Raw genomic sequence first — 24233 nt, forward strand, 5'->3', positions numbered from 1 at the left:
ACTGAAACTGAAACTGTGATTAAAAATCTTCCAACAAACAAAAGCCCGGACCAGATGACTTCACAGGCGAATTCTATCAAACATTTAGAGAAGAGATAACAGTTGTCCTTCTCAAACTCTTCTAAAATATAGCAGAGGGAGAAACACTCCCAAACTCATTCTACAAGGCCACCATCACCCCAATACCAAAACCAGACAAAGATGTCACAAAGAAAGAAAGCTACAGGCCAATTTCACTGATGAACATAGATGCAAACATCCTCAACAGAATACTACCAAACAGAATCCAAGAGCACATTAAAAGGATCATACACCATGATCAAGTGGGGTTTATCCCAGGAATGCAAGGATTCTTCAACATATTCAAATCAATCAATGTGATACACCATATTAACAAGTTGAAGGAGAAAAACCATAGGATCATCTCAATAGATGCAGAAAAAGCTTTTGACAAAATTCAACACCCATTTGTGATAAAAACCCTGCAGAAAGTAGGCATAGAGGGAACTTCCTCAACATAATAAAGGCCATATATGACAAACCTACAGCCAACGTCGTCCTCAATGGTGAAAAACTGAAACCATTTCCACTAAGATCAGGAACAAGACAAGGTTGCCCACTCTCACCACTATTATTCAACATAGGTTTGGAAGTTTTAGCCACAGCAATGAGAGAAGGAAAAGAAATAAAAGTAATCCAGATCAGAAAAGAAGTAAAGCTGTCACTGTTTGCAAACAACATGATACTCTACGTAGATAATCCTAAAGATGCTACCAGAAAACTACTAGAGCTAATCAATGAATTTGGTAAAGTAGCAGGATACAAAATTAATGCACAGAAATCTCTGGCATTCCTATACACTAATGGTGAAAAATCTGAAAGTGAAATTAAGAAAATACTCCCAATTACCATTGCAACAAAAAGAATAAAATATCTAGGAATAAACTTACCTAAGGAGACAAAAGATCTGTATGCAGAAAATTATGACACTGATGAAAGAAATTAAAGATGATACAAATAGATGGAGAGATATACCATGTTCTTGGATTGGAAGAATCAACATTGTGAAAATGACTCTACTACCCAAAGCAATCTACAGATTCAATGCAATCCCTATCAAACTACTACTGGCATTTTTCACAGAACTAGAAAAAAGTTTTCACAATTTGTATGGAAACACAAAAGACCCCGAATAGCCAAAGCAATCTTGAGAACGAAAAACGGAGCTGGAGGAATCAGGCTCCCTGACTTCAGACTATACTGCAAAGCTACAGTAATCAAGACAGTATGGTACTGGCACAAAAACAGAAATATAGATCAATGGAACAGGATAGAAAGCCCAGAGATAAACCCACGCACATATGGCCACCTTATGTTTTATAAAGGAGGCAAGAATATACAGTGGAAAAATGACAGCCTCTTCAGTAAGTGGTGCTGGTAAAACTGGACAGCTACATGTAAAAGAATGAAATTAGAACACTCCCTAACACCATACACAAAAATAAACTCAAAATGGATTAAAGACCTAAATGGAAGGCCAGACACTATCAAAATCTTAGGGGAAAACATAGGCAGAACACTCTATGACATAAATCACAGCAAGATCCTTTTTGAGCCACCTCCTAGAGAAATGGAAATAAAAATAAACAAATGGGACCTAATGAAACTTCAAAGCTTTTGCACAGCAAAGGAAACCATAAACAAGACCAAAAGACAACCCTCAGAATGGGAGGACATATTTGCAAATGAAGCAACTGACAAAGGATTAATCTCCAAAATTTACGAGCAGCTCATGCAGCTGAATATCAGAAAAACAAACAACCCAATCCAAAAATGGGCAGAAGACCTAAATAAACATTTCTCCAAAGAAGACATACAGATTGCCAACAAACACATGAAAGAATGCTCAACATCATTAATCATTAGAGAAAGGCAAATCAAAACTACAATGAGATATCATCTCACACCAGTCAAAATGGCCATCATCAAAAAATCTACAAACAATAAATGCTGGAGAGGGTGTGGAGAAAAGGGAACACTCTTGCACTGTTTGTGGGAATGTAAATTGATACAGCCACTATGGAGAACAGTATGGAAGTTCCTTAAAAAACTAAAAATAGAACTACCATACGACCCAGCAATCCCACTACTGGGCATATACCCTAAGCAAACCATAATTCAAAAAGAGTCATGTACCAAAATGTTCATTGCAGCTCTATTTACAATAGCCAGGACATGGAAGCAGCCTAAGTGTCCATCAATAGATGAATGGATAAAGAAGATGTGGCACATATATACAATGGAATATTACTCAGCCGTAAAAAGAATCGAAATTGAGATATTTGTAGTGAGGTGGATGAACCTAGAGTCTGTCCTACAGAGTGAAGTAAGTCAGAAAGAGAAAAACAAATACCGTATGCTAACACATATATATTGAATCTAAAAAAAAAAAAATGGTCATGAGGAACCTAGGGGCAAGACAGGAATAAAGACACAGACCTACTAGAAAATGGACTTGAGGACACGGGGAGGGGGAAGGGTAAGCTGGGAAGAAGTGCGAGAGTGGCATGGACATATATACACTACCAAATGTAAAATAGATAACTAGTGGGAAGCAGCCGCATAGCACAGGGAGATCAGTTCTGTGCTTTGTGACCACCTAGAGGGGCGGGATAGGGAGGGTGGGAGGGAGGGCGACGCAAGAGGGAAGAGATATGGGGACATATGTATGTGTACAACTGATTCACTTTGTTATAAAGCAGAAACTAACACACCATTGTAAAGCAATTATACTCCAATAAAGATGTTAAAAATTAAATAAATAAATAAAATAAAACGAGTCATGTCAATCTACCTGTTTTTTCAAGATTACACCACATAGACCTTGGAATAAAGTAATCAATAAACACTTTTGGTAAATATCTCATTTCCTAGAAATGTTTGTTGATGTGTACAAAGTTCGAAAATGCCAGGAGATCAGGTAAACATGTACTCTCCCAGATTCAAATAAATGGTGAAGGCCTGAGTTCCAGTGCTGGGCACATTTTTAGGTCGCTGGAGAGAGTGGGGAGCATAGATCTTGGGAGCAAACCCAAAGGAATGTGACCTAATTTACTGAGTGCTTGCTGTGAGTCTGGCACTTTGTATGATTATAGTTAGATAGCCATATTCTTATTTCTTGAACAATAAATTAAGACTCAGGGTCATATAATTTGCTCATGGACTCACAGGTGGAACTTCAGGTCTGTCTGATGTCAGAGCCCACAACACCCAAGAGCTAGTATTAACAGCTGAGGTCCCAACATCCCTCAGCTATTTTCTGTTTTGCCTATCATCCAGTTCTTGGGTCTAGGGCAGGACACAGGTGATTACTAATTAAATAAAATGTTTAAGCTAGGGACAAAGTGAGAGAGTGGCATGGACATATATACACTACCAAACATAAGGTAGATAGCTAGTGGGAAGCAGCTGCATAGCACAGGGAGATTAGCTCGGTGCTTTGTGACCACCTAGAGGGGTGGGATAGGGAGGGTGGGAGGGAGGGATAGGCAAGAGGGAAGAGATAAGGGGATATATGTATATGTATAGCTGATTTACTTTGTTATACAGCAGAAACTAACACACAATTGTAAATCAATTATACTCCAATAAATATGTTAAAAAAAAGTTTAAGCTAAATGTAAAGACTAGAAGTTTTGGAAATGGAAGATCACTGGTTAATACTTTAACCATTCCTGTCCTCAGTTTCCTCATTTATAGATGGAGGGTTTGGACCGGATAATCTTTACAGCTGGCAGTCCATTGCTTGATTCTTCTACCCACATATTCTCATTTCTGGTTTCCTAGGCGAAGAAATATCACAAGTGAGACAGATATATTTGCCTGCAAAACAACAACAACAAAAAATCTGTTATTTAGATTTGGGACACACTGGCTTATGGTAAAGAATATGGATGGCCCTGTGTGGTAGATTTTCGGGGTCCTCTAAACAGTCCTAATGCTCAGCATCTCTTTCTGTCTTGCATCTTTAGAGCTGTTCCCTTGAGATCTTACTCTAAGCCTCCTGGGACGATCAGAAATGGACCTATTGCTCTAGGGATAGAAAATCCTTTGGATGGGTGCTGCCAGACTGTCACCCATTGCAGACATTACTAATTGATCACTGTACTCTTTCTCTGAACCTAGACTAGCCTTAGAATCATTCATGGCACAATGCCTCATTACAGCCACTATTAATTGATTGTAACTGTCACTTAAAGAAAAAAAAAACTGTTGTACGTGTGCTAAACTAATTTCTCTTTTTAAAAATTTTGGACAAAATTAATTTCTCATGGTAATCCTTCTTTCACAGTAAGAGATTCTTGAAGAAATAAAAAAAAGTTAAGTTCTTTATTAGTAATTAGTAACAGAATTTTAGACCAGAGGAAAGACAAGCTGTGGAGATTATTTAAGCAAAGGCAAGGGAATGGGTTTTGTGAAAGAATTCAAAAGACAGCACAGAATTTGTTCTCTAAGAGAGGAAGATCTCCATGCTGACCTTTAAGATCAAAAATGGAAGGTGTCCAAGTACAAGACACAATGATGATTTTTAATAAATATTATTTTTACAGGAAACCTAATTCTAGTCCAAGTCATAGAAACAGAGTTAGAAAGAGCAACGCTGGATCCCTGGATCCCACCAAAAACCTGGGTGGTGATGGCTCACGCACGTTCAGTCTTGGCCCTCATTATAGCACCCGAGGCTGATCACATTTCCAAAAATCTCTAGTACTAGAAAAGTCTTCCTGCATCGAGTGAGTCCAGGTATGTTCTATTCATTGGTATGGATTCTGTCTGAGCAATAGAGTAAGTGTGACTTGCCCTTTTTTCCAAATCCTCTCTTCTCCAGGAAAAGCACGACTTCTGAATAAAACATTCCTCTCCTTCCTTTCTTCACATCACACTGGTTACCCGCCTTCTATCAGTGTGTTCTCTGGCACATCAGTGGAGAGAGTTGCAGGGCAATTTCCTCTGTGATAATAGAGTCTTGTGATGGCAGAGTTTCCTGAGTCTCTGGTTTCATATCTGCCGCTCTTAACATAGCACTGGGCACATAGCAGAATCCACTACTAGGTACAACATTGAATTAGCAAACTATGCTCTGTTTCACTTCTGTTTGATGAACTTATTATTATTTAAGTAAAATTTTCTTCCTTATTATCCTTGTTAATAAACAAGAGTGCTTGGAAAAATGGTAAAAGGACAAAATAGCTTCATGAATTAAACACCTATTATCTGCTGGGCATTGTATTGGATACTTTATATAGTAATTTAATACATTTCTCTAAAGCCTTTGTGACGTGGGGATTATTCTTTCACCCTACACCAAGAAATGGGAGTCTTAAATCATAGGGTTCTTTTGTCTGAGGCCATACAGCAAGTTACTGGCAGAAGGAATATAATCCCCCCGCTCCCCGCCCACCTGCATCTTCAGCTTAGATTGAGTGCCGGTGCTATGTGCTTCCACAGCAGCGGCTGTTTCCATTCTGCACCTATGACACTGTATGCGATTGCTTACTATCCTTCTCCCGGCCCAGCAGGACTTAAGAACCATATCTAATTGCCTCATATTTGCATCCACAATGTCTGACACACCGTAGGATCTAATAAATATTTGTTGATAAATGAATGAGAATCCCAAACACTATGCTCTAAATGTTAAACCAAAAGAACTCTGAATATTTTCATGTGTTATCTCTTCGATGGTCATAATCTTTCATTTCAGACACTGAAATACTAAAAACCTTAAAAGTTTAGAGAAGAGCCAGGATCATCAAGCCATGATCCCTTGACCAACCTTCATTTCCTGGCTTCCCAGTTCCTACCACTCCCTCTCCTTAGACGTCACTGCCAAGCTTACAGCTCCAGCATAATAGCAATTTTGGTGTGGAGTGGGGATGCAGGGAGAAAAGAGTCACTGTCACAGATGCCTTGGGCACTTTTCCCCTTCTCTGAATAACAGATTTTATAAGACACCCACAACACGGCCATACACAGGCAGTGTGTACAGTGGCTAAGAATATTCTGAAATTAGAGGGCTCAAATTCAAACCTTGGTTCTGGCAATACTAGTCATATGACATTGAACAGATTTGTTTATATCCCCAAGCCTCAGGTTCCCTATCTGTAAAATAGGAATAAAAAAGGTTTACGTGATAGAGTTGTTACAGTTAAATGAGATAATGCATTAGAAGTACCTCCAACAATGTTTTTGCATTGAAAACATTCAATCCCAGCTAGTAATAACAGTAGTAGTAGTAATAGTAGTAGTAGTAGTAAAGGTCATGCTGCATGCCCACAACTCCCCATTTTCTTCCCAGTAGCATCAAGAACAGAATCTGTGAGGATTCTACCCTCACAATTGCTATTTCAGAGTCCTGTCTTCCATAAAGTAGTAGATTTAACCAATGAGCCAAAGATCCTGATGGAATGAATGACTCTTAATTGTTTAATTTGGTTAACAAGTTGACACATGACAATTAGTCTTTGAGAAATAACTTTATAATGTTGTTGTTTATTGCTTGCCGCAATAACATGATCTCAGATAATGATTACAGAAGAATCTTTTTACTGTGTTCTCAGAAAACGAAATTCACCACAGGACAGATAGGAAGCAGGTATGTTGGTCTTCCTCTCTTTTCTCTGAAACCTGGAAAGAAAAATAGAATCTTGTGCAGCAAAAGAATATGAAATGTTATAACTTGAGTGATGGAAATTCACGTATATAAAAAAAACTGTTCGTGGTAACTATGTTTTGCCTTTCATAGATCCAAACCCACTCCCTGTGGAGGTCCAGGTCTCTCTTCCTGGACACTGAACATCCTTGCTATATCTACTCAACATTCTGTTCCTAAAGTTTGTGAATTCGTCTTACACAAACTGCAGGGAAGAAGAGATCCTTTATACACATTTTTGAAATCCCTAACATATCACTTTTCTTTTATGTAAATACTGAAGCAAGAGACTCTTAGAACAGCTTTACTGAGGCCTGTCTGCCCATCCCAACCCCCTGCTCTCCCTGTCAACATTCATAGATTCTGTTGCCTTTCCTTCCTGGTCCAGACATCTGACTGTAGTAGCAGAAAGGCAGAAGAGTGGATACCTTTAGGTATTTAGAAAACTGCTGGGACAGTAAGAGTGTGCTAGCACAAATGCAGCTGTGCCATCCCGTAAGGAGTGAATGATACTCAGAGAAACATTACAGGACCAGTACTGGGGTCTGTTAGGTGTAAGGCATGGGGGATGCCAGAAATTGACATTGAAGCATGAGAAGGGAAAAGCCAAAACGACCAAATAAGTTACCAATACATTTAGCCTTTGATTGAGATACAAGTTATTACCTTTGGTGAATTTTACTTGATGTTTTTCAAGCAACCTGACTTTTGGCTGACAATTTTGGACCCTGAGAGAGAAAAAAAAGAGAAATAAAAACACATAGGAAGACTTCTGAGAAACCTCCATACTGTTTTCCACTGTGGCTGCACCAATTTACATTCCCACCAACAGTGTATGAGGGTTTCCAAAAACTGAAAATAGAACTACCATACAACCCAGTGATGCTATTCCTGGATATGTGTCCAAAAAAAGAAGCACTAATTTGAAAAGATACGTGCACCCCAATGTTCATTCATATCAGCATTATTTACAATTGCCAAGATATGGAAGCAACCTAAGTGTCCATCAACAGATGAATGGATAAAGAAGATGGGGCCCGTATATACAATACAATACTACTCAGAGATTAAAAAGAAGAATGAAATTTTGCTTGCAACAATAAGAATGGACTTGGAAGGCATTATGCTTAGTGAAATACGTCAGACAAAGACAAATACTGTATGATATACGCATATGTGAAATCTAAAAAATACAACAAACTAGTGAATATAACAAAAAAGAAGCAGACTCACAGATATAGAGAACAAACTAGTGGTTACCTATAGGGAGAGGGAAGGGGGGAGGGGAAATACAGGGGTAGGGGATTAAGTACAAACTATTAAGTATAAAATAATCTATAAGGATATATTATACAACATGGGGAATATCGTCAGTATTCCACAATAACTATAAATGGAACATAACTTTTAAAAATTGTGACTCACTATATTATAGGCCTGTAACTTATATAGTATTGTGCAGAAGCTCTACTCCAATAAAAAAAATGGAAAGAAAAATTTAAGACGTTATTATTTGAATTTAGAGAAGCATATTGTCTTGAGTTTTGTAAAGAAAAGTTAAACCACTCCTGTGTTGTACAGGAGACAATGAACAATTTCTTCTGGTGATCTTGGAAACAGACACCCCAGCCTTTTACAAACTGCCAGGGAATTCATCTCTCCCTTTATGTGGTCTCAATACATACACTCACCTGGATAAATGCTAAATGATACTAATACCCTCTAATGAAATCAAGCATGTTTTTCAAAAAACTAGTAGTTTGTGCCCCAAAAAATTCCCAGATTAAGCACTCACTCAGAAAAACAGAGGGCTCTCAACCAGAATGAAAACTCTGTGTGTGTGTGTGTGTGCCTGTGAGTGTGCATGAAGCATGTGAGTGTGAACGAAGTACGTGTGTGTGCACGAGTTGTGAGTGAGTCTGGAGGGCAGTGGGTGTCACTAGGAAAGAAACAGTGAGCAAGGTACTTCCAAGGAGCATCCACTGGGGCTGACACTCACAGGTGCCTGAGGCTCCTGGAACACGAACCAGCAGGGGACACATCTCCTCTCATCTTCTCTGCCACCTCCTCACTTCACACACAGGTATTCTCTAGCAGGGGATGTTGGGACAAAGGCCAGGAAGGTGACACAGCCACCCCCTGAAAGACCTCATCACTTCCTGATGTCCTTCCTGTTCCCCTCTCTTTGAGACTGAGATGATCTCCTTTGCAAGTCAGATTAACTATTTATTAACCAACTGGATGGTATAATTCAAGGATAATTATTACCATCCTCATTTAAAGAAGATGAAGCGCAGTTCAGATTAAGTGACATGACCATGACTGCCAGCATAGAACCTATGATTTCCTGACGCCTTTTCTTACACCATGTCGTCACCAAGGAGATGGTGCCAAAACCCTGTCAGAGAGACGTCTGCATATTTAGTTGTGTAGCAATTGTGCTCTCAGGCCTCAGCCTGGGAGACATTGCAGGGAGGAAGGGGGATCCTAAGGGGAGTTCTGGTTTCTTTTGTTTGACCAGGAATACCAGTTGGATTTCAGGGGGAAAAGAGCTGGAAGTACCTCTTCCTTGAAGCAGGCTTCAGGCCCCTGGGCCTGGCAGCACTTCTTCACCACATTTGTGAAATCCACCAGCAATGACTGCAGCTCCACCCTTGTAAGTTCAGGCTTCAGTTTCACTAAGTTGACAAGAAACCTGTGACCCAGTGAGTCAAACAGAATTAATTAACGATTTCTTTCTGCAGCCCTCTTCTCCAAAAGGCTAGTTATAGAATCATATGTCTTAGGAATCTCCATTTGGGTGAATGTAAAATGTTAAAGTATTCCACTTTTGAAAGGATGTCCTGAAACTTTCCTGTTAAACACATGGGATGGATTCCATTATAACAATCTTTGGAGAGCTACGTAATCATGGATGAAATTGTATAAAATATGGGAACATATAGTAAGTCTTCAATATGCACAATATTGTAGACTATGTGACTACATTTGATGTCTCTAGAAAATTCATGTCCAAAGCAACATCTATTCCCCCTTCCTCAATAACTGAATTCTGTTTCTACTCCACTTGATACAGACACTGCTTAATCTAAAAAAAAAGAAAAAAGATCTGATTCCTTGGCATTTATAGCATTGCCTGAGAAAACAAAAGCAAAATTCCTGTTCCTTTTGGGCCTCTCTTATCTGCAAACATTAAGAGAGATTCTCAGAGCAAACATCTATGACATGCTCTCAAGAAAATCTGATTCATTATGACCCTTCTAGGAGCATTTTTATGGCTACTGTCACCCACCTTTTCAAATCACAGTCTTATGGACCCTCCAAGGCTCTAGCAAAGGAAAAGACTAGCTAGGTTTTAACTTACAATTGGGCAGACTGGACAGTGTGACAGAAAGAACAGGATTATAACACCAAAAATCACATATCCATTACAATAAAACTTCTCATTAATACATGCTATGTCTTCCGGCTGAAGAAAAAGGTGAACAGTAGAGAATGTCTGTACCTGTCTTTCTTTCTCTGGAGCTCCTCATTATGAGCCTGACACAAGTCTGTGTGAAAGGTAAATAAACCTTGAGAGGTAGGTGGAGGCACATACGTCTTATCGGCTTCCAAGCCCTCAAAGCAGGACCTTCTGAAGGCAAAGTTTGTTTTACAACAGTGGTCCACAGCAGGGTTGATACTTCGATTTTCATTTATTCCACATAACTCTCCAAGAACTAAGTCCACCTATACCAATGAAAGTTGCAATGGAGTTTTGAAATACAGCTAGATGAATTGTTAGTTTGTGCTAGTATCACTGTCAACTTAGAAAAACTCATGCACTTGTAACATGAAACGACGTGCAAAGAAAAGTAGAGGCTGGTGTCCCAAATGACATTATAACAAAAATGCAAGCCATAGCAATTTAAATGTCTAGAGATTAATTCTTGTTAACATATATACAAATTTGTGATTTTGAGCAGAGAGCTGCAAACAGCCAACTGAAAATGGCATCAGGACACTGTGGCCCTTAGTTTTAGTCCCCTTCTGGGATGTCCCCCACGTACTGTCCACCCCAGACCTAAAAAGGTGCACCCAACCCGAACTGGGCTGTAAACAGCAATTCTCTTACTGACCTGGTGGGACAAGAGAGAGAATCTATCCCATTACTTAAGATTATGAAATTTTCTCTATCATTCTGAAATAATTCTATGATTCCAAGTGGTTTGCTCTAACAAATTGCTTCTAATATAAATAAGAAGTAATAAAGATGATTTGGAGAACCCCAAGCAAATATTTAAGACTTCTCTTTTGCTTCTCAGGATTTTGACACAGTAAGCCAAAAATAAAACTTGACCTTCCTTGCTTAACAATCTTGAAAACAATGAAGAGAGGAAGACGGATAATCACTATAAATGAATGAGTGCAAAAGTATCCTTTTTTTTTTTTTCTTTTAGGAATAGTCAGGCACATGGGCCAGGCTCACCAAATTATCAACGCAGGCAAACTCTTCACTCAGTGTACAGCAGGTGGTCAAAGCTGTCACCATTTCCTTGCCAAGAAAGGTCAGTTCTTCAGTGGAGAGCTGGGGGGCTAGTTTTGTGAGATTGATGAGGTAGCTGAAAGAACATTTGTCTGTTTGTTCTGAACAAAAGCAGGTACCCATTTTCCCTTGTCTAGCCCCCTGAAGCCCCAACCCTGCAAGGCTAGGGACAACCAAAGTAAGGGCAACATGAAGCTCAGCTCTCTCATAAAGTGGTAGAGAACAGTCTCTTCACTCCCTGTTTTCCTGCACCCTGCCTCCTAGATCGCTGTATTTCGGTTTCCTTCTAATTTCATGATAATTCAGAAACTCTCAGATTTGCCCATCCTTCTTCACCTGTGAGTATAGGAGCTCCTTGGTAGAAAATATCTTAGCTAGTATGTAAAATCCTGCTTGAGATCCCTTGAGCAGTTAATAAATATTTCAAAGGGAAAATTTAATAGATACATGTTGGAAAAGGATAATCTGAGATGGAGGAAACAAAGATATTTAATGGGCTGAGTTTTCAGATAACAGCCCAATTGCAGAAATAGTGAAAATATATTTTTTAAACTGTGTTTTGTTGTGACTTGAAGATGTTTGGTTTCAACACGCAATACATTAGCATGGTAATTAATTAAGAAAATCCAGAACAAACTTCATATTATTCATGAATGCTCACAAGAATACTTAAAAATGAATAGTAAAGTGTTAAGTAAATCCAGAATTTTTTTTTACTCAATAAGAATTATTTCCTTAAATAATTCTTCCTTGGGAAATTATAACAACCCGAAGTTTTCTCCATCCCACCCCACACCCCTGAAACGGGGTAAAATCCAGAAATTCTGGGCTGGAAGTGAGAAAGACTAGTCCAAACAAAAACTAATGCATTAGAGAATCAGTTTGTCCAGAATCCTGTATGTCTTCAATTTCTAGCCTCATTTCTGGTAAAGGCTTAATATGACAGCTCAATGTGCCTTCTTGACTTTTGTGTTTTTATTCTTTCCCAGAGTTTATGAACTTGTCATAACTAAAAGACTGAGCTAAGATTTTGACACTTTGCGGCACTCTTTATTTTATCCTGGTCACCATTGTTAACCTACTTGTGCAAACAACTTACTGGTATTTCAAGTCGTCCTTCCCCGAGATCTGAAAATGTTCACATTCTCGCTGTACTATCTTGAGGCTTTTCTCAGTTGTCTCATTGAATTTGTTTTCCTGAAAATACGAACAATCATGTTTATGAACATTTTATCTAAAATTTAATCATAAGCTTCAACTTGTCTAATTGCTCTTTTAATTTATATAGCATTTTCAAACTCTAATTATCATACACTAGTCATTAAATTGAGGGTAGTTTTTATATATGTAAGAATTTGAATTTTTTAAGTTATAGTTATAGATATAGTTTTTGCTAAATTTGAAAGCTCAAAATTTTCATTATCATTACCTTGTAGAGGTATCATTACCTTATAGAGCTTTCCAGTCTGCAAAGTGAAATTCAAATCTGATGTTGACAATGATCATATTTATTTTTTTTAGAAAGAGGTGACAAGCTGTTTATTTTTTTTTATGTATGTATGTATTTATTTCGTTATTTATTTTGGCCGCGTCACGGCATGTGGGATCTTAGTCCCCTGATCAGGGATCGAACCCATGTTCCCTGCAGTGGAAGCCCGAGTCCTAACCACTGGACCACCAGGGAATTCCCAGACAATGATCATATTGATTCTCACTTTGAAGTGGCCAGAGAAGTTATCTGGCGCTATGAAGTCAAGTGGCTTGCCTAGAATCACCCAGTGAGTAAGTATTGCTACATAAGAGTTTTAATCACGTGTATCTTTTTTATATCTTCTTTTTCATCACTTAGAACTGGAACTTAAAACCTCCAATAATTGTCCTCAAATATTTGACAAACTCTCTCTCACGCGGCATAAAATTGGACATCTACTAAGTGACCACTAGAGAGAAAACTACACACCAGTGGATGAATGCTGTGGGACGAATTGTGTCTCCATATAATAAGGAGAATTTTCTAGCACTATGATTCATTTAAGGATCAGGAACAGACCTCCTTGTTAGGGACAGCGGTAGAGCTGGATAAAACTTAAGTCTTCTTACTTCTTGCTCAAATATGAATGGGTGTAAACTGGCATTTTTGGCAAGTGGAGGTATTTATTTAAGTAAAGTAAAATCAACACTTATCAAATGAATGAGAAACAAATCAAACATGACAAATAATTAATTTCTATAATACACAAAAAGTGCATATGGACTGATATTAAAAAATGCTAATTTCAACAGGAAAATGGGTAAAAGACGTGAGCAAATTGTCCATAGGAAATTTATAACTACAGTAGCTAAAATCATATGGGAAAAGTTTAACTTCATTAAAAAATTAATTAAAATTTTAAAACATGCTCATTATTTAGCAAAGTTAATTTCTATGTGCAATGTTGGTGAAGGTGGAGGTAAGATGAGCATTTTCAAGCACTGTTATAGGACTATATGCTGCTAATAACTTTCTAGATAGTAACCTGGCCATTTGTATCAAATATTTTTTATTTTAAAGTCTATATAATTTGACTTAATAATTTTCCTTCTGATAATCTGTCTAAAGAAAATAACCATAAATATTAATAATGATGAATGGAATGAGATACTTAGGGTCACTTATAAATAAAATTTTTAAAAAGTTAAATCAATGTCCAAAATGTCAAAAGTACAGTATGAGAGCATTTAAATCAATTATTATGATGGAATACCATCATGTAAAATAAATACATTTTTTAAAGTCTATTTAATAACATAAAATGTTTTTTATGCCAATAAATAAAAACAGATCCAAAAATTTCTTAAGAAAGTATTATTCCAATCTTATTTTTAAACACACATATAAATGTATTCATATATGCATAGAAAAGATGAAAAAATGTTAATTATAGTTATTTCTTGGTGACAGAATCAGAAAATTTTTATTTTTTCTTTGTAAATTTTGATACTTTCCTAATCATCTTTAATAATCATTTATTATTTTTACTATAACAAAAAATTGAATTGGCCCAAGAAACTACAGAGTACATAAATAAAAATATAAATGTTTAATGGGAAGAATTTTTTGCATCAACACACAGGATTTGAAGTTCAAAACATTATGAGTAACCCAAACCGATGATGTTGGTCTTCCCTATGATCAACTTACACTGAATTTAAGGTAGACTCAGATTTGTCAATCACATTTTCCACCCTCTGAACCAGAGTGAAACTTTGATAGTTTTTAAATGTGTGTTGTTTTATTTTGTTTATTTAATTCTCTGAGCCTACTAGGATGGAACTTACCGCATGTCTGTAACAGTCTGGAGGGTTTTCCGTGTTGCAACACTCTCTCAGGAGATCCTCATACACTCCAGCAATTCTTAACAACTCTGGTGTGGACAGTTCTCGATGTCTCCTTGAGTATTGATAAAGAAACCTGCGATGTGTAAAATATTTTGTATATTAGAACTTCAAGAAAGAGCAAAACACCAAATCCTGCTATCTTTTACTCTAGAGAGATCTTCTAACACTGAGTCTGTCTTCATATGCTAAGTTCCTCCTCTGGTTTGGTCAGGGAATGATTTAAGAGGACATTTTGACAACAGGAGATCATTTTACAAAGGTTCTCTTCCACATTATGTTTTAAACTAACAATCCTTTTACTTGGAGGGATAGAATGATTAAAGGTATTTAGCATTCATTGTTAGAATGATTTAACCCATAAAGCATCAGAAATAGTAGATCATGCCACCAATACTTTAGAAAATACGTATCAAGTATAATTCTGTTGGAAAATGCATTCAGACCTCCATCTTGAGATGGTGGGAATATGGATTTCTCCCCACTCCCGGTGCCAACTTAGGGAGAGATTGTGGAGCAGCCTTTGCTCATTCCTTCATCCTGTCACTTGTCAAATATGGGAATAATCACTCCTGCCACCCTAAGTCATTGGTGAAGGTTTCCATGGCCTCGGTGAAGTATATGTGGGTGTGATTTGGGGAGAAAGTGAGAAAGGGAGAGAGAAGAGGCTAACACTTATTAAGCCCTTAGTAGGTGCGAGGCACTGGATCAAGCTTTGTGCATAGGAGACCAAGATAGGCTTCCTACCCTTTATAAAACCCTTTCTCATTTAACTTCACTTAACCCTCAAGATAAGTACTATATTATAGCTGAGGAAACTAAGTTTCAGACCACTTAAGCACCTGGCTGTTAATGGAAGTATAAAATTTGAACCTAGGTCCCATAGGATGCCTACTTTATTCTTGTTTAAACCAAGTTGACTCTCTGCTCCAAAGAGAGGTGTTTTCTTTAACTACCTCTACTGTGCTGTTTAGAAACTTCTTCATAAAAATATCTTCTTTATTCATTCAAATTAAGTAAAAATGGTCTATGTTTTGAGAGAGCAATACCTCACAAGAGTTCTCCAAGTCCAAGGGACGTTTTATAATCTCTTTTTGGTTTGCAACCTTTTTCTCTTGATTAATCTTGGTTTTTCTGACATCATCTCTCCTGCTTCCCCACCTGCCTTCTCAATCCCATTTGTGGGATGCATTCCCATATCCTAAAGCTGTGGTGTTTAACCTTCAGAGAATCAAGTGTTCCCCTTAATATCTCATGTAAGCCGTGGACCTTTCTCCAGGAATAAAATTACACCTAAAAACACACCACCAAAATATTGCAAAAAAAAACCCTGGGAGCCGACCCTAGCCTGGCAGATCCACTGAGGTCTTGCATCAAATGTTTGCATCCAGAAAAACTGCACCTGAAACATTTCTGGCTCAGCATGTTCATTGCTGCTCTATCATTTCTCCCCAGGCTTCAAACACTATTTTAGTTGTCATAGTGATGGTGATGGAGATGATGCAGATGAGGATGAGGACGAAAATTGCTTCCATTTAGCAAGCGTATGTCAGGTACAAGTGAAACACCTTGCATCTATCATTTAGATTAATTTGACTCATGAGAAGCAATAGGGCACAGTGGTTATAAGAGCAGGAGTCTGAAGCCACACTGGTTACATTTGAATCCTGGCTCCTCCACATATTAGTTGTGTGACTTTGTAGCAAGTTACTTAACCTCTGTGCCTCAGTTTCCTTGCCTGTAAAATGAGGATAATAAAAGTGTTCTAACCTCAGAAGGTCGTTCTGAAAATTAAATTGGTTAATAGATGAGAAGCACTGAAAATTTGGTAAGTATTCAATAACCTGTATCTTCAATCCAGGCCTCCTTCCAGAATTCCAGGTTCATATATTAAATTATCTCATGACATTCCCAGTTAATTACCTCACAGGCACCTCAAAGTCAAGGTGGTCAGATTCAAACATATTCTCTTTCCCACAAAACATTCCCCCAATACTTCCCATCTCATTGAGTCTGAAAACTACTTACCAACCACCTAAGCCCCAAACTGGGATTCATTCCAGATGAAGTTTCTAAAAAACAAAAGTGATTTTGTCCTTCCTTATTCTTCAGTGAAAACCCTTCAGTGGCATCTCGTTACTTAGCATGCCTGTATGATCTGACCCATCTACCTCTCACTACCCTCCTCTCTCACTGCAGAAACCCTATTCACAACCACATATACACCAAGCAGTTTTACACTTCTATCCATGCTCTACTCCTTCTGTCCAGATTACTAAAATTTCTTCCAGTACCTCCTTCCCATCAAGCCTTTCCAGGGTCCCCAGGGACTTCCTCCCCTGTCCCCACATTACCTATCATCTAGTGCTATCAGAAATTAAAGAGCATTTCTTGCACTCATTTATTTACAAGGCTATGTCTTCTCACATCACACTTCTTATTGATGAAAGCTTACTGGGGATAAGAACCCTGTCTAACCTAGTAAAGTCCCTGGATTATATTTTATAACCAAAATATTTGGAATGAACAAATATTCTTATATGAATTTTATATATGATTACCTACAATACAGAGAGGTTAACTTCTGTCCCACTGACTCAACCAGGACTCAAATCTAGTCCTTTTGGCTCCAAGTCAACTAGTCTTCCCCTGAACAGCTGGGCAGCTGTGTAGGGGGTGGGATGGCAAGGGAGGGCAGAGCATGGCAGGTAAGCCTGCAACTTCTCAGGCCCGACCTCTTAGGGTCTAATCCCTACTCTGCCATATTTTAGCTGTGAAAGTTGGACAAGTTACTTAACTTCTCTGTACCTCAGTTTGCTCATCTGAAAATTGGGAGAAATCACACTTATTTTACATGACTGTATGAGAATTAAAATAAATAATCCATATAAAGTACTTAGCCCATTGTCTGGCACATATCAAGTACTCAATAAATGTTAGCCATCACATCATAACACAGTTGCATTTTCTTAAAATCATGTAAAAAGACTATAATCGATAGCCATGACTCTTAAAATTAGATGAGACCCAATACTTATGTGATTTAAATGATCCCTATTCCTTCCACCCAAGTTAGCCAAAATAGGTCAAATCCAAAGTTTCTGTTTTCCTGATAAACGTCAATATAGAGTTATGTTACTCAGCCATGAAGTTCTCTTGGTCAGCATCTCGTTCCTCACACACATTTTCGCTTTCAGTAAACTTTGCTTCTCTTAGGGGTAAGTTGTTTGGTCTATCATCTTTATTTGAGTAAATTATACACTCGCCGCGCTCTGGTATTTTCTTTTCACAGCACTCTTTGATTTTGCTGGAGATGGAATCTTGCTTTGAACAAATATGGCTCATAACCTTGCTCTGTATCAAATGAGAATGGGAAATGACTTTATTTTCACAATATCGTCAGGGCTGGATTTTCCTTCCAAAATCAACGCAAAATCAACCATGTGCATAACATCTGGACTTGTTTCATCAGCTAATTTGATAGATAATTAAATTTTGTATTGATTTAATACAATGAACTTTCATATTAAGGCAAGCTTTATTTCTCAGGATTTTAGATGATATAATTATGAAAAATAGACTCATAAGTTTACATTCATTGTTAAGTATTAATCTTTTAAATACTTTACCCCTACTCCACTGGTGTATCAGCATTTTAAATTCTAAATGCTGTTTCTTTCCCATGAGAGTTTATCTGTACTTTAATGAGGGCCACCAAAGACATGTTACTGTAATATCTATGATCCTAGATTTCTTCTCTTATGGCCTGAAGCCACATTGCCAGGTATATAGTAGAAACTCAAGAAATATTTGATAAGTGAATGAAAGAATGGCAAACTAATGAACCACTACAGCAACTACCAGATGAAGGCTTCTCAAACATAAGGAGATATTCTGCTCATTGTTGTCATTTTCCTGTAGACATTATTAATCTGAAGCTGTTCAAATTATCAAATAATGTACAAAATAGTAAACCCTACTATCTCCCCTCTCCCCACTCTCCCTACCCAATTCTGACCTCCATATAAAGTTACGGGAATAAGGGAGAAGGTGAAGCTCTCTTGGTTACACATTAGTTGGATAATTTTTTAAAAGCTAGTCTAGCCTCTAGTCCTCTCTCCAGACGCTCCAGAATTAGGCTGTACATTCCTCCTACTCTCTGTCCTAGCGTCTCATGAACTACATTGAGTTCTGTCAAAGCACGAGGCTATTCCAGACTCTCTGACTTTGCTCAAGCTGTTCCCCGGCCTGGAATCTTCTTCTGGGGAACACTGAGGATAAGGAATGAGATGAAGCTCTAGGCTGAGGTGAGAAATGGAAAGGAGGCTGGCACCATGTTTCCAGCAAACCGCCTAGAACCAGGGAGCCCATCTTTGCAAACATATATACATTTCCCCTAAGGCCATCATCGTTCTAGGCAACACATCTCTTATTGTCTGAGAATTAATTTCTATTTTGAATAAATTACGATTCTATTCCTCTTATTTCTACATAAAACCATCAAAGAAAAGGATATTAAGAATATAATATGATCCCTTAGTCTCAGCTCCAAACTTCAGGGAAAAATCTTCAATTATATCCTTTCAGTACATTAAATTTAATATTATAAAACCAACATTCCCATAAACAAACAAACAAAAGTAAATAGCGAGTGAGATTGCTTTTCATTGAAATACAGTTAAGGACAAAATAATTCTTGGTGATATCTACTGTCCACTACTTGAAATAAAATGTACATATCTTCATATTCTAAAATTCAAGTTGTCTAATTAACATGATGTTTCCTTGTGAATTTAAAACAGTAAGACTAATTAAAAGTCACTAAGAAAAAGCCTAATTTCAACTAAGAAGTCGGGATATTTTTAATGAAATTGTGTTACCCTCATATGCATAAACAACTTCAACTAGGTCAACAATATATTTACCAGTATATGTCATTAGAGAATCACATTAAAGACTAGAGTAAGAGTTATTTTAAATTAACATATTTACTTATCTGGAAAGACTGTTCCTAAATAGCCTGAAGAAACTCAGACAAAACAGCTCTTAAAAACATAAAGATGAATCATTTTCTGAGCTTTACTGTTAATTTCTAATATAGCTAAAGAGTATTTACAATATTAAAGAAAACTTTAGTCTGGCCTAAATTAATGTCCACAAATTCTAAATTTCTGGAGTTTATGTCATGTGCATTTAGCCATATAAAATAGAATCTGCTGAGTAGCCTAAAAACAATCCCATGTATGAAAAGCTCCAAAGTTTTATTTGGTCTTATTTGTTAACATTTTTTATTTTATTTATTTTATGTTATTATTTAACAATTTATTTTTTGTTGAAGTATAGGTGGTTTACAATGTATTAGTTTCAGGTGTACAGCAAAGTGATTCAGTTATATATATAACTGAATATATATGTATATAAAAGAATATATATATATTCTTTTTTCAGATTCTTTTCCATCATAGGCTATTACAAGATATTGAATATAGTTCCCTGTGCTATATAGGAGGTCCTTGTTGTTTATCTAGTTTATATATAGTAGTGTTATCTGTTAATCCCAACCAATTTATCAACATTCTGATTTTATTGTGGTGAGTAGCCACATATTAGGGCAACTTCGAAATAAAAAATAGCCACCCCAAAAATCACTATTTTTACTTGGTTTTATAGAATACTTACCCTGCCATGGATGCATTGCACAACATCCCCTTCACAGCATCCATCATATTTGGAAGAAACATCTTCTAGGAGGGAGATAAGTTCCTTAAATTCAATCTTGGGGAATTTTTGACTAAGTACAGCAATGTTTCTGGAAATAGAATTGATAAACCACTAAAACAACTTGAACAACAAGTAAGGCAAGAGGGAGCTCTTTGCTAATACAGTACAAATAGCTGCAGTAAGCATGTGGTACCCTTGTTTTTTTCACTGATGGCTTTACCAATGTTTATACATTGCATGGCCCACATGATCATTTTGAAAATCCTAGGTTGATATTTTGAGTCCTAGATCAGGACTGGGGAAAAAAGGGCCTGAGAGATGTGCCCTCTTCCATAATTGTTATAGCAAAACACTTCTTTTAAGGACCACCATTTCTTTTTGTAAGCCCATGGCTGGCATAGGTTATTCATCACAGAATCCTTTCCTGCTGATGTATTTGAAATCTCAGAATTTTTCACAAAACATTGCACTAGCATCATTGCTAGTTGGCTAGGGTAAGCATGTTAAATAAAATTTATCCCTAGAGTGTAGTCTCCTAGTCATTAAAGTCAAAGATGGATGGATAAGTCATGTCTAAATCACTTGAAGGTTTTAAAACTCAGGTTCAGAACTCCTGGACCGACTCAGATTCCCAACTAACCAAAAACTAACTCAGAAGTAGTCCTTTTTCTCTCTGGGGTCTCCCCACCTTGCAGGTCTTCTCTCATCCGGACCTACTGTCCTGGTCTGAGTAATCCACCCAGACTGAGTCCCACCTCAAAACCCTTGAGGAACTAGGAAGAGTATAAATAAAAAGTCATCAATGATTTAACAAAAATGGGACTTAGACAAGAAAATACAAGTAGAAACAAAATACTCATTATAAAACTCACATAGATTTTAAGATTTGCGGTCCAAACTTCATAAGTGCCCCACAGACATTTTTTTGATAAGAAGATAATGCTTTTAAATATTGTATGAAAGTTTCTGCCTGAAGGATAAAGAGAAATTCTGTTGAAGCAAGAGCAAAATCCCACTATTCTCTTATTTCTTAACCACATGTCAACCAAACAATTCCAAACTTTGCCAGAAACAGAAAATTATGGGGTTTTTATCTCAGGAAATGTACATATCAAAATATAAATTTGTGGCTTATTATAAAGGTGGGACCAGTCTTCCCAATGACTGAATTATACTTGATGGGAAGATGAGTGGTGAAGAATGCTGTGAGCTTGTCCATCTCTACCAGGATGATTCAGTTTTATGGGTAGTCAAAAGAGGACTTGTCCAAGATAGAAGATAAAATGTCATTTTTACCCTGGTTATTTACTCACTAGCATTTCCTTCCAATTCACAAGGAAGACAAAGCCAGAAGAGAAACCCTAGAAATGGGCAATTGTCTTTCAAGGGTCTCAAGTAATAAGAAATTTAGATCAGTAGCAGGTGGCCAATGGGTTGAAAAACCAGTGAAAGTGGCAAGAGAATAGTTTTTAAATGGTAAACAACTATTTTGCTATAATTTAATTTTAAGTAAAGATCTACAGTTTGGGATGAATCCTTGTCCTTTTAAGAAAACAAATGTAGTACCCACCTTTGTTCGAAAGCAGTTAGCTTTTTCTTGTTCTTCACAGCATGTTTTAGTCATCTCCTCAAAACGAGCAGCAGCAGTAAGAAGTGTAGGGGCAAAAACAAAGGGGTTCCTTCTGGAAACTTCGTAGATATAACTATAAAAGAAAAAAAGGAAGGAAGGAGGGAAAGAAAAATACAGGATGGTAATGAAGAAATGGTAGACAAGGGAAGGAAAAGAGAAGATTTAAAAAGACAAGAAGAACAAGTTGTGAAAGTAAAGGTGAGAGGAAGAAGGATTTCCCATTATTGAAGGCTTCAATGGAAGGCAGCGTTATCGAGTCTCCAATAAAAGTTGTATCACTGAAGTTGCCAGCTCCCAAAGAAGAATGATGATTGCCATTCTAATCATGAACACGGGGCTCTGGCTATTCTTTTTCTTCCCCTATCATGCCAGATGGTCAGCATCTCTCCTTTTCAGGTTCAAAGAACAGCTACCTATACACACTCCTCCAAGATTCAGAGATCATAATCATTTATGTTCAAACAAGCTTTGTGGTTTAAGCTTTCCAGAAAATGTCTCTGCTTCTACAACTACTACCCTACTGAAAACAGATTTTTGCTAAACATCCATTGATGTAATGTTTACCCTTAGTAAAAGCTATAACTCTCCATTGAAGGACTATATTATTTCCTCCAGTAGAACTTTGGTGCCATGCACACCCTTCAGTTCTGGGGCTCATCCCATTAGAAAATACACATCACAATGAAAGGATCTTGATTTCAGGTTTCATATCTTATTCATCTCCTCAGCAATGACCACAGAATCTGACACACAAATGCATGTTGAATGATCTAAATGATCAAGAAACCCCGCTATGTTCTTTTGGAAGAGATATTGGATTTAGCCTAAGAATACTGTTTCAATTAAATCATTTTTCTACTAAAATTAAACTTACTTGTTTAGAAAAGATTCTCTGTTATTTTTATAAGTCTGGCATTTCTCTTCAGGATCCAGAGTAGGGAGAGGAGGCAAAAATCCTACATCAGCTTTCTTATTATGGAGGAAACAATGTTTTCTTTCAAAGTCAGCCTTATGGCAGCAGTGTGAAAAATTATGCTTTTGTGGCAGTCCCTCCATAGTACATATATTTTCCAGTAAAACATCATTCTGGACAACAGAAAAATAAAAGACATTTTTTTTCATTATGACATTTTTCAACCTTCTGAGATGACACAATGGAGACAATTAGTGGTGAGTGTCACCCTTTGCAAAAGAGATTCCCAAATTTTCCCAATATTACCAGCAGAGCATCTTTACCCACACCCTTGACAACCATCCCATACTTTGGGAAGTTTTCTCTATCCTATCCTGAGGCCCTTCAACCTCTTCTTATTTCTCTACCGCCTACATTTCTCTTACATAATGGCTTTTTTCCTTCTCTTCCAAGGTCACATGGCCAGAGTGTAATGTGTTGGTGAAGTATTTAGTGGTAATGTTTAGTAATAGTCTTCTAGAGATGCAGATGGTGACTCTATTGGGAGAGGTCAAGAAAAGGGGGTGTGACAGTAGAGTACATATTGAGAGAGGCAGGTAAGGAAAGTACCTCTACTTTGCCAGGCTATTTCCTGTCTTCCTGCCTGTATACTTACGGTGTGGACTGCAAGCTCATAACCAAGTCCTCCTGTGCATCATTACACAGAATTGCATCTCCTAGGAAAGTACCTTACCCTAAATACTAAAGTCAGGCAAAATAAAAATGAGGGGCCCAGGGACTTCCCTGGTGGCACAGTGGTTAAGAATCTGCCTGCCAATGCAGGGGACACAGGTTCCATCCCTGGTCTGGGAAGATCCCACATGCCACGGAGCAACTAAGTCCGTGTGCCACAACTACTGAAGACCACGTGCCTAGAGCCCATGTTCTGCAACAAGAGAAGCCACAGCAATGAGAAGCCCGTGCGCCACAATGAAGAGTAGCCCCTGCTCGCTGCAACTAGAGAAAGGCCACGTGCAGCAACGAAGACCCAACACAGCCAAAATAATTAATTAATTAATTAATTATTTTAAAAATGAGGGGCCCAGATTTCTCCTTCCTGACATCGAGAGATGATGCTTTTAGGAATCTAAGATCTGTATTACTCACCTCCCTCACCATGATTTCTGCTATGAGCAGTTCCTATATTAATTGTTTCTCTGGGTTATAGATAAAATTAAAATACATATTTTGAACAGAGACTCTCATTCTGCCCCAAAACCACATTTGAGTGGTGATTTAGTAGAGATGGCAGAAAATAGCACTCCTCAGGCCCCTGTACGTTTCAGCTTTTTTAGTGTCCTTCTGGAGACATAAGCTT

At 37.6% G+C, this 24233-nt stretch overlaps 1 protein-coding gene across 1 annotated transcript; it reads right to left on the reverse strand.

Moving 5' to 3' along the window:
• Nucleotides 1-7404: 7404 nt before the first annotated feature.
• LOC132519560 (afamin) lies at nt 7405-24034 on the reverse strand. Its single transcript, XM_060147479.1, has 12 exons — nt 24023-24034; nt 22838-23049; nt 21904-22036; nt 21206-21303; nt 20292-20421; nt 17752-17966; nt 14556-14688; nt 12337-12434; nt 11181-11313; nt 10218-10441; nt 9275-9407; nt 7405-7440 (listed from the first exon to the last, which is right to left on the reverse strand). The coding sequence occupies exons 1-12, from the start codon at nt 24032-24034 to the stop codon at nt 7405-7407; spliced, it is 1557 nt and encodes a 518-aa protein (XP_060003462.1).
• Nucleotides 24035-24233: the final 199 nt, after the last annotated feature.

The sequence above is a fragment of the Lagenorhynchus albirostris genome, chromosome 4 (assembly GCF_949774975.1).
Source record: "Lagenorhynchus albirostris chromosome 4, mLagAlb1.1, whole genome shotgun sequence".
Classification (NCBI taxonomy): Eukaryota; Metazoa; Chordata; class Mammalia; order Artiodactyla; family Delphinidae; genus Lagenorhynchus; species Lagenorhynchus albirostris.

Bases quoted from the DNA above. Each gene is read 5' to 3' on its own strand.
- LOC132519560 (XM_060147479.1), bottom strand. The intron at 9,408-10,217 runs GTACAGACATTC...ACTGGGTCACAG, and splicing joins CTCCAGAGAAAGAAAGACAG to GTTTCTTGTCAACTTAGTGA. The intron at 7,441-9,274 runs GTACTTCCAGCT...TTTCTCTCTCAG, and splicing joins AAGCCTGCTTCAAGGAAGAG to GGTCCAAAATTGTCAGCCAA.